General features: G+C 32.5%; 3 protein-coding genes across 5 annotated transcripts in view; 1 reads left to right on the top strand and 2 right to left on the bottom strand.

Annotated features, from left to right (window-relative positions):
• LOC113232834 (formin-binding protein 1-like) overlaps positions 1–2,192 on the bottom strand; it is a 58,915-nt gene extending 56,723 nt beyond the window's left edge. For all 3 annotated transcript variants that reach the window (XM_026467680.1, XM_026467679.1, XM_026467676.1), the window contains exon 1: positions 1,959–2,192. In XM_026467680.1, coding sequence (XP_026323465.1) covers positions 1,959–2,009 — 51 coding nt within the window. In that variant the 5' untranslated portion in view covers positions 2,010–2,192. The remainder of the gene's footprint in view (positions 1–1,958) is intronic.
• A 738-nt stretch (positions 2,193–2,930) lies between these two features.
• Positions 2,931–6,350, bottom strand: LOC113233344. The gene is made up of 11 exons (XM_026468448.1): positions 6,111–6,350; positions 5,740–5,990; positions 5,368–5,545; positions 5,121–5,298; positions 4,837–5,024; positions 4,594–4,741; positions 4,325–4,502; positions 3,588–3,801; positions 3,374–3,507; positions 3,153–3,242; positions 2,931–3,059 (listed from the first exon to the last, which is right to left on the bottom strand). Exons 1-11 carry the CDS (start codon positions 6,274–6,276, stop codon positions 2,931–2,933), a joined length of 1,854 nt encoding a protein of 617 aa, XP_026324233.1. The 5' UTR covers positions 6,277–6,350.
• Positions 6,351–7,525: 1,175 nt separating this feature from the next.
• Positions 7,526–10,048, top strand: part of LOC113232770 (myotubularin-related protein 2) — a 38,553-nt gene continuing 36,030 nt past the window's right edge. Inside the window, exon 1 of the mRNA XM_026467554.1 lies at positions 7,526–7,617. Coding sequence (XP_026323339.1) covers positions 7,552–7,617 — 66 coding nt within the window. The 5' untranslated portion in view covers positions 7,526–7,551. The remainder of the gene's footprint in view (positions 7,618–10,048) is intronic.

The raw sequence follows: 10,048 nt of genomic DNA on the forward strand, positions 1-10,048 counted from the left end.
CACCAAGTACCAAGTATAATTTAGTGTTGCAAACAGAACTAGTTCAAAATTCTGTTGCTCAACTATAAAAATGAGGAGGTGTTAAAGCAAGACTGCATTTAAAAGTGTGTATAAACACCTAATCAGCAATAATTCCATTTGATGAGTCAACATCATTTACTAGTGCTTAAATGTAATTATTGAGGTATTTAACTGCAATTGTTAATTTTGTAGTAGTTATGTAATGTAATTTACTAAATTTAATTAAGAAAAAAAAAGTACTATAATAATAAATAATAATAATAATAATAACGCACACACTCAACATAGCCCCGCACTAGGGAAACCCTGTGTCGCGGGTGCCATGGACACACGCATAGACAACCACAAATTACACCCAAACTTAGAGAGAAATAAATGTAGGCCATACACATATTTTTCCCGGCCTGGGAATCGAACCCAGGACCTCTGCATGGCAGTCCGGCAGGGTAACCGTTCGGCCACGGAGGCAGTTAACTATATGAATTCTCCACTTCTTTGAACACTTTTATCTTTTTATGAGACAAAATTGAAAAACTAACATTACCATATCAGACATACGTAAGTCAATTGTGTGGATTTTAAAACAAATATTCCATATTACTTTTTTTATATAAATAATAGACTCATGCCAGATTTGCTTCACCTGAAATGTTGTGACTTATGATGATATACATGTTAATAGACCAACATTGTAATATCTGTACATGGAACATTACTGTAGATTATATTAATTACCATAAACAAACTCCATAAACAACACCAACATCAATAAATCATAACTTTTATGTAAATTTTCCATATGTTAAGCGTCAAATCTATTACTCTAGATATTCCTGTATTTGAAATGTGGAAGAGCAGGACTCCAACATTTTACAAGTATATATTTACTTAAAGTAGTTTCAAGCAATGAATAATTAAATAATTTACAATTACTGTAAACTGGGCCTAAGTTAAAGTACATAAACTTTTTTTAATCTTCTTTATAAATCAATACCAGCAATTAACACTATACAATCATAAAAATTGCAACTTTTCACTTGTGATAACTTTTAATTTTTCAAACATTTATACTCATGATTTTTTTACTACACCTTATTCATCATAAGTAATAGAATGTATGATTATAACATTTTGTATTATTTATTTATTTTTGAATTGTATCTTACCTGAATAATTTGACATTAAAAACGCAAAATAGTATGAATTGCTAATGTGTAAATGTACAATGTTTTAAGTATTAAATAACTCAAATACCAGAATATCAAAGAGAAAATTAAAAGAATAATCTGTAAAAAGTATGTTGAACACAAACAACAAATGGCAATGACAAATTATTTACAAACAAAATCCAGGCATGTGAAACAGCTTAAGACTACCAGTGCATGACATCAATGCCACTACAGTGTGTATGCACAATATGTGTATGAGTAGTAACATTTTAGCAATGTTTGAAATACAATGCTAGCCTTGAACAGCTAGCCTGCCAACTGCTTTTTAATTAAACCATTCAAAGATTATCAATTGAAGCGCCAAATGAAAACTCACTCGTGTTATAATTGCTTATCACATAAACAAACAAATTACAACAATTTGGTTTTTCTAAAACAAAAAGTCGTTTCGTTCGTAATTTCAAAGGCTTGTTAACGGTTGAGCTTGGTTTGATTGAAACTTTTCCGAAACACATTAAGGAAAAACTTCAACAAAAATGCAGTTAACTTGATGTGACCACATAACTTTCTATGCACAATTAACTTCGTTACTTAGAAGCAAAGGCTTAATATAAAGATATTAAATATTAATTTATAAATGTGAGCTCCAAGGTGAACTCTCGGAATAAAAAACATAAAATAACTAAACAAAAAGAGAGAATTAGCTAGCATTTACAAAAAAAAACTTGTAACTGACGTTTGTTCAGTCGCAATCTTGTGATTACTTACCCAAAGCTCAGTTCCCCAATTCATTTTCACGGTAATGTATCCTGAATTCATTTTCACGTTAATGTATCACATTGAATTGACTTGCTTCACTCAGCACAGTTTAGTACATAAAATGCGCAATATTTTTCACTCTATTAATATTTTTCACAAATCACAATCTCCATCACATTTCTTGGAAATAAACATGGCTGACTGACGTGACATGACACGAGCCAAACCCGAGCGGATCAAACTGAAGTGAGTGGCAGGTAGACTTTTCACAACCTCCTAATTATTGTCTATGGAAAAGGTTGCCAGAAAATAATAATTCTCCAAAAAATGGGAGTAAGAACTAATGTTGTAGTGAAAAAAAAACATATTTTTCAGAAAAATAAATATTGTCCGGGTATTTTTCCAATATTTTTCCTTTATTTTTCCAATTTGACATTGACACTTGTCAAAAGTTAAAATTACTGAATGAAAACGATGTGGAGCTAACCAGAAGTGGTAGCATGGTTTGGCTATTGGAGGTTTTTTCACTGTTGTGAATAATTCTTTTAAATTTAGTTTTTCTTCTAAGTGGCTTTTAATTATACAAGTTTATTTTATAATCACGCTAAATAAAATTTCAAAAGATATTTCTAAAAGTAGAACATAGTATGAGCCGATTCGATATTCGAAATGATATTTTTGCAATTTTTCGGAAATTATTCCGGAAAAAATCCACCGTTTGGAATTTTTTGGAAAATTATTCAACAGCAGTAAGAACCTGCAACGTTTTGTAAAAAAAATTTATAATTATGAAATACAGTGCAATCAAATTATGCACGATGTAAGTACTGTACGTTTACAAATTACTATGAATTGCACCATTTCAGAGTAAATAAAAGATCGATTTAAAATTTCAAACACACTTTAATCTAGACTATAATTTATATAAACATTTAATTTAAAAAAAAAACAGAACACGATGTAAAAAATTGACAGCCACTTTTAATCGTCAGCTGTGTAATATATTTCATTTGATACAAAAATTTTTATGTGACGTTCAGAATTAGCACTTCTTGGTTGTAGCAGAGACCCATCTGAACCTCGGCGTACCAAAGTAGTTCGACGAACTTCCTGTTAATAAAGGACAATATTTTAATGCGTAACAGTTTTCACATAAACTTAATAACACTAAGTAATATCGTGGAAATAATAATAAAGGCATACCTTCACTGGCTCTAGCACTATGTGATGACTTGATCTTCTTGACGTTGGTGGACCCGTAATGGACGAAGCTCGAGAAGACGCCAAAGGGCTCTGTATAAAAAAGCAAATTCGTTAATTACTCTTTTAACGAATTTACTATCTATCTATTTACTTCTGATTTAAAATTAACTTAGAAAAGCAATGATATTTCTTGCATAGAATGAAATATTGTAGGAGCTTACTTTGAAGGCAGGTACAAATCCAAAATCTGTTGGTAGTGGCTGTGTAAATACATTATAAGGCCCTTCTTCTGAAGCTACAGATACTATAGATGGCCTAGCAGAAAGTTGCTGAGCAAGAAGCACTGGGTCAGCATCTATAAATGTGTTTGAAACGAGGTCAAATTGTCGATCGTTATAATATTTAGAGAAATTGCCGAATAGCAACTATACCAACCGATATTCATGCACTTGGCAACCCTTCGAGCCTGTAGAACTCTACTAGCACTTCTTCTAAAGCGTATGCCCTTTTCTGTCTCTCTTCTCAATCTTTGTGCTGCTGCTGCTGATTCTGCAATTGCCATTGCAGTAGAACTCATTCCTGATCTTTTTAAATTTATGTCTATGAGATAGCTTAGACAAATCGCGTTAGCCAACGTCATGTCGCTGGGCTGGAATTAAATAAAAAACACATGAAGATCTAGACGACTGGCTGTGCCTAGTTTAGTGTCCCTAAACTAAACTACTTTATAGACACTAAACTAGACACAGTTAAAATCAAATTTAATCTAGTCTTAAAGCACAACATCTAGTTAGCTGTATGTAACTTCAATCTAAACCTACATATAGTTCGTACTCAGTGATGACGTGGATGGAAAGCAGATAAGTTCAGTTGTATTTTTTGGTTTGTTTGATCATCGACGCCTAATTTTGTTTGCAACATACAAACCACAAATTTCAATAAAAGTTATTTCACAATTTTTTGGCTGTAATTCGACCTGCAATTTGGTACCAGATGTTGCACTGTCTTACCATCTTTATTACTGTAAGTATGGGCTGTTAAAGATTATGACGAAATGTTCTTGAATACCTTCCATACATTTACCTGATTTTGCATTTATCTGATTACATACTGAATCATATGTTCTCTTAATATGATTGAAGATGACAGTATATAACAAAAGCACTACTTACAGATCCAATATCATTAACACTTATGTCTAAAGACCGCAAAGGGGTTTTCACTAAACCGATAGCACGTGCTAATAAATCTCCACATGTCGGCGGATTTTCTGCAGTTGTAGTCGACCAAACACCTACGGGTGTTTTTAACAGAGGTCTTGATTTTATACCACAACCGGAAATGTTAAGACTGAAATCAAAATAAAATTTGATGACGTAAATTGAAAAATGACATACACGCTACACGTTGTTACATATACTAGCTTCATATTTGTACTCACGCTGTAAGATTGCAACCTCTTGCTATTGCAATAGCTATAAAAGCAATTCCTTCTGAGCCAAGTTTATTATTTAACCTCAAGTCCAAATTACGTACACTGCAACTTGACTGAATAAGAACTTGTGATATGCTTTCTGTTCCAGGTGGTCCTTAAAACATTTTGAAATTATTTTAGTTACTTTATTATTGATAATATTTTAAGTTTATTGATTACTCTTAAGTGTTAAGTTATAAGTAGATTTACCGAAAACATTATCTGTTAACAATAAGTTCCTAAGGTTTTCGTGTTTAGAAATATATTTTGCCACATAAGCTGCTCCTTCATCTTTTATTTTACAATGGCTGAAATCTAGTGTTTCCAAGTTGCGATTGTCAGATATGCCTCGTAAAATATATTTTAATCTTTGGCAATTTAAATCACTTCTTGTTATTCTGAAACGTTAAGATATATTACCTTTAATTAGACGAAATTTTCTTCCAAATATTTCATTACTAACTCAATATAGTATATGTCTTACAAAGACTTACTTTAAAACTTTTAACTGCTCACATTTCTCGAGACCACGCGCAAGATTCTTTGCATCATTATTGGTAAATTGAAATTGATCTTTCCTGTATTCAATTCCAATATTTTTCAGTTGGTAAGTAATATGAAGCTCGACTAGATTTGTCAAACTCCCTAACACAGCGTGCAAAGATATATGATCTGTAATAAAATGCTCGTATTTTGTGTTACACATTCTCAAATAGTTATGGAAAAATTAATGTAAGTTACCTCTTGTTAGTGGGCCCATGTTTTTAAACTGTGATTGTTGCTCATTTTTAGGACGACTCGTTATTAAATCCGCCATCTCAGGTGACGTCGTTCTTTGAACTGGAAGATCAGATGGGATCAAGCTTCGTATTGAAAGTGATTCTATGTAAGGACCACAAAGTTTCACTAAAGTTGTCATCTGCACAAAAAAAATTAAAATTTGAATGGGTTACACAATTAAATCCAATTCAAGTTTTATATTGTAAATATCTGTATACGGGCAGCCCAAAGTATGTGAAGCTTAACAATTAAGATTCAAATTCGACTCTATGACGCTAACGATGAGAAAAATTGAACGCCCAAAAGTGTCAGCTTGATGTGCTCTTTACGTACCTTTTCAGGATCATATTGTCGTGGATTCATGTTTTCTAAAATACCTGCGTAATATCGTTCAATGAAGACATTAATCCATCGTTTTTCGTTAGTGATTTGAGGTGAATCGAACCATTTGGTATTGTAATATCTCTTCCAGAAAATATCACTTTTTATGTTGTCTACTAAAATTTGCAAAGGTACGTTTGTATTCAATATTTGAAGAAATAATTCCCGATCCTTCGCTATTAGTTCCTCTAGTTTTGGAAAACCTAAAAAGAAAGATCTAACTCAGTTAAAATTTAATTAGGTATATACATATATATATATATATATATATATTTATATATATATATATATATACGTAACGAAATTGAAAAGATTTAGCTTACCCATCCAATTTTCACACAGCTTTTCGATACACAAAACAGATAAAGGTTTTGGGTGGTTGTCATCCCATTCAAATTTTTCTGGTTTAATTTTTCTTTCGGGTTCTATCTTTGCATTAGGTTTATAAGCTAAATATGTATTAAAGTTTATGCTGTCGGGTAATTTCATTTTAATTATAATTAAAAGTATAATGAAATGAAAATTTGCTTCTTATATTTACTTAAGAACATTGTTATAAAGTTCCTGTATAAGAAGAAATAAACAGTATATGTTATACTTACCAACTAATGATAAAACATTCCAATTTGCTATGGTTACCAGCGATTTACTATACTTCTAGGGAAAAAATAATTTGAACCTTGTATTTCTTTTACAATAGACATCGTAGACGGAGAAAACTATAGAATGCTGGACGTCTTCCATCACACAAGAAAAACAAAACTTTAATAAATGATTGTAAAAAAAAGAGACAAAGCCTAACATTTTCTGTCCCTTATCACGTTTTTTCAAGGTCAGCACTTCATATGCTAAACAAAGTTTGTTGTTTGATATTTGTTTGAAAGAGGTTTAAATAACTAACTAAATAAAATTAAGTAAATTATTTTCATTTAATAATTCGAAATACAAGATCTGCTTTGTGTTAAGTGTTGAGGATTGACCTTAGCTATTGCTGCAAAATGGTACGGTGCAGTGTTCTAGGTTGCAAAAGCGATAGTGATAAGAAAATTACCGGATTGTCTTTTCATTTGTAAGTAGCTAAATATTTCAGTTTATTTGGTGGAAGTTTCAACTATTATGGTTTATAAACTGTTCAAATACTTATTAACGTTTTTCAAGATAAAATGACTGCTGAATTACAGGTAAATAAGTTTTTTTTACACAAGTTACTTCAAATAACCTCAAATCTCAGTGCTGCCGTTTTACTCTTATATTACCCCATTGTAAGGGAAAATGTCAATAAAATAAATTGCAATAAATACGCTCTTGAATCTACTATGCTTAAAGTTGTAAAGTATGCCTACTTTTCACCGGGCTTAATGTTACCATCTTTAACATTTTAGTACCTAATTGTAGCAAAAGTTATTGTTTTTTTTTATAATAGGTATTATAATTGTTATAGTGTTGTAAAATTTTCAGATTTCCCGAAAAACCAGAATTCCGCGAATTATGGATAAAAGCAACTAAAAGAAATAACTGGGTACCAAAGAAAAGCTCTAAAATATGTAGCCAACACTTTCATAACACTTTTTTTTTAAAGTAGGAAATAAAACATATTTACACCCTGAAACTGTTCCTGTTGAGGTAAGAAAGAAGTGTGACTAATTTATATACTGAAATTGTCAATATCTTTTCAAAACAAACAACTCCATTGATAATGTGTTCTTATTATAATTAAAGGTTTTAGAATCAGCAAATACTGTTGCGTCTACATCCACGGTATCAATGGAGACTGAAGAAAATTTACCGGAAACCGTTCAACATGCTTCAGATGTAGATAAATTACTGACTGTAAGTATATATTGTGGATTTAACCATTAAGAAATTGATAAAGATACATATCACAAATGTCTACTTCAAAGACACCGAAGCAGATAGAGGAAAGTGAAACTAAAAAACATTCAACTTCCTTGTCGGCAACTATTATTACTGCCGTCCGCTAACTAAAGGGCGGCTAAGTGACAAAATATTTTTTTGAGATATCAGAACAAACCATAACGCAGTTTTAGGATATTGAAATTGTTTGATGATATTTCAGCTATGCATCGTTGGGGTAAATTCTGATAAGTCGAACACTTTAACTAATTTTAACGGTTTTTAAAAGAGAATTTTGTTGGTGTTTGACCATTTGGTTATTTGACCAATGGTTATTTGACCATTTGTCACTTAGCCGCGTCTTAGTTAGTGGACGGCAGATTATCCGTAAATACACTTACACACTGCCCTTCTGATAATAGCACAGGTGAATTGTGGCTATGTATTATAAAAAAAAAAAACATATCAATTCAAAGTTAATTTTTTTTTAAATACGTATGAATAAATAGAAATATCAAAACTTAATGAGTTACAGCAAAATGAAGGACTTCACGTGGCCAATAAATTAAGAACTCAACATATACATTATGCTAAATAGATTATGAAGGTGCGTTTGGCAGCACAGACTTCCAGTATTCTGTGGCTGGTGCAATTCAGTTTTGCGATACATAACTCAATTTGCCTGAATTTTCTTCTTCAGAAGCTACTGTAGAGTTTATTAAAAATATTGACATTCTGTTTAATATTTTGAATAGCCGCAACGGTAACACATTCACTTTTAAAAAACTAATAAATGTAAATAATATAAATCAAATACAATGCGAGTAGACTGAGGATTGCGAGTTGGAATGTAGGAACAATGACTGGAAGAGGAAGGTAGTTAGCGGATGTTCTAGAAAAGAGACGAATAAACGTAGCGTGTTTGCAAGAGACGACGTGTAAGGGTACGAGAGCGAGAGATGTAGCGGTGGGTTATAAGTTTTATTATTCTGGAGGTGATGGAAAGAGGAACGATGTAGGAGTTGTATTGGATAAGGATATGAAAAAATGTGTGACGCATGTTTAGAGAATAAATGATAGAGTGATTTTGGTGAAATTGGTAATGCAAGATTTAGTTTTGAACGTGTTCAGTGTATATGCACCGCAGAGTGGATGTGATAATAGTATGAAAGAAAAGTTTTGGAAAGATTTTGATGCGGTGATAATGGATATTTCTCAGAATGACGATATTTATGTGGGTGGAGATTTCATTGGACACGTGGGAAGAGTGACTGCCTCCACTCACTATATAACAGAGTGCATGGGGGATGTGGCTTTGGGAGCAGAAATGAGGAGGGAGAGTCCTTGCTGCAGGCAGCCTCAGCTTTTGACTTGGCCATTGTGAATTCTTTTTTTCAAAAGAAAGACGAACGTCTAATTACTTACAGAAGCGGAAATCACAGCACTCAAATAGATTACTTCCTCCTGAGGAGATGCAATATAAGCACGGTCAAGGACTGTAAGGTTATACCAGGGGAGCCACAAGTCTCGCAACATCGACTACTGGTAATGGAGATTAAAATACAAGTCAAAACTGTTATGAAAAATCATCCGAAAATCAAGTGGCATTTGATAGAGAAAGAAGAGCGAGGGAATTTCAAAGGCGTGTGGTTGCTAAAATGATAGAAATGAATGGCATGGAAGAAAAATCAGTGAATGAATGTTAGAAAGAAATGGGTTCGTGTATTTGAATGGTGGCGAAGAATGTATTTGGAGAAACGAAAGGTAAAGGAACAATAGATAAGGATACTTGGTGGTGGAGTGAAGAGGTACAAATCGTTTTGAAAGAAAAGAAGAATGCATTTAAGGAATGGAAAAGCGTAGATGACCAGGATGTGATTTCCAAAGATAATAAAGGACAGAATATTTGGAGTGCAAGAGAAAGGCTAAGAAAGCGGTAGCTGTCTCTAGGGCGAAGGTCCAGGACAAACTTTACCAATATCTGGAGAGCCTGCATGGACAGAAAGACCTTTACCGACTTTCGAAAGCAAGAGAAAAGAACGCTAGGGATATTATCCATATCAAATGTATAAAAGATGATGAAGGGAAGATTTTGACGAAGGATAGAGAGATAAATGAACGTTGGAAAGAATATTTTAGTCGATTAATGAATGAAGAAAATGTGTGGAGTGGAGTGTTAGAGAATGCACCGATTAACATAGGGGTGGTGGAAGAGATAATGAAAAAAGATTGAAAATGAGGGCGCCACTTTGTCTTATTAACATCGTCTCTCAGATAATTTTGTTTTTAAAATTGAAATATTGTATAAAACACTTCTTGAACTGGAAGGATCTATTGATAAAGCGTGTGTGAATGTGTTATCCTATATATATTTAGCAAAATAACAGGAGAAAATGTAAAATATTTT

The sequence above is a fragment of the Hyposmocoma kahamanoa genome, unplaced genomic scaffold, assembly GCF_003589595.1.
Source record: "Hyposmocoma kahamanoa isolate Upper Pololo Valley unplaced genomic scaffold, ASM358959v1 78, whole genome shotgun sequence".
In the NCBI taxonomy this organism is placed as follows: Eukaryota; Metazoa; Arthropoda; class Insecta; order Lepidoptera; family Cosmopterigidae; genus Hyposmocoma; species Hyposmocoma kahamanoa.

What these genes read in the sequence shown, in the direction of transcription:
- LOC113233344 (XM_026468448.1), bottom strand. Translation starts at nt 6,276, where the DNA reads ATGAAATTACCCGACAGCATAAACTTTAATACATATTTAGCTTATAAA. An exon ending in GACAATATGATCCTGAAAAG is followed by an intron (nt 5,546 to 5,739) that starts GTACGTAAAGAG and finishes TTTTTTGTGCAG; the next exon opens with ATGACAACTTTAGTGAAACT. An exon ending in TAGTGCTAGAGCCAGTGAAG is followed by an intron (nt 3,060 to 3,152) that starts GTATGCCTTTAT and finishes CTTTATTAACAG; the next exon opens with GAAGTTCGTCGAACTACTTT.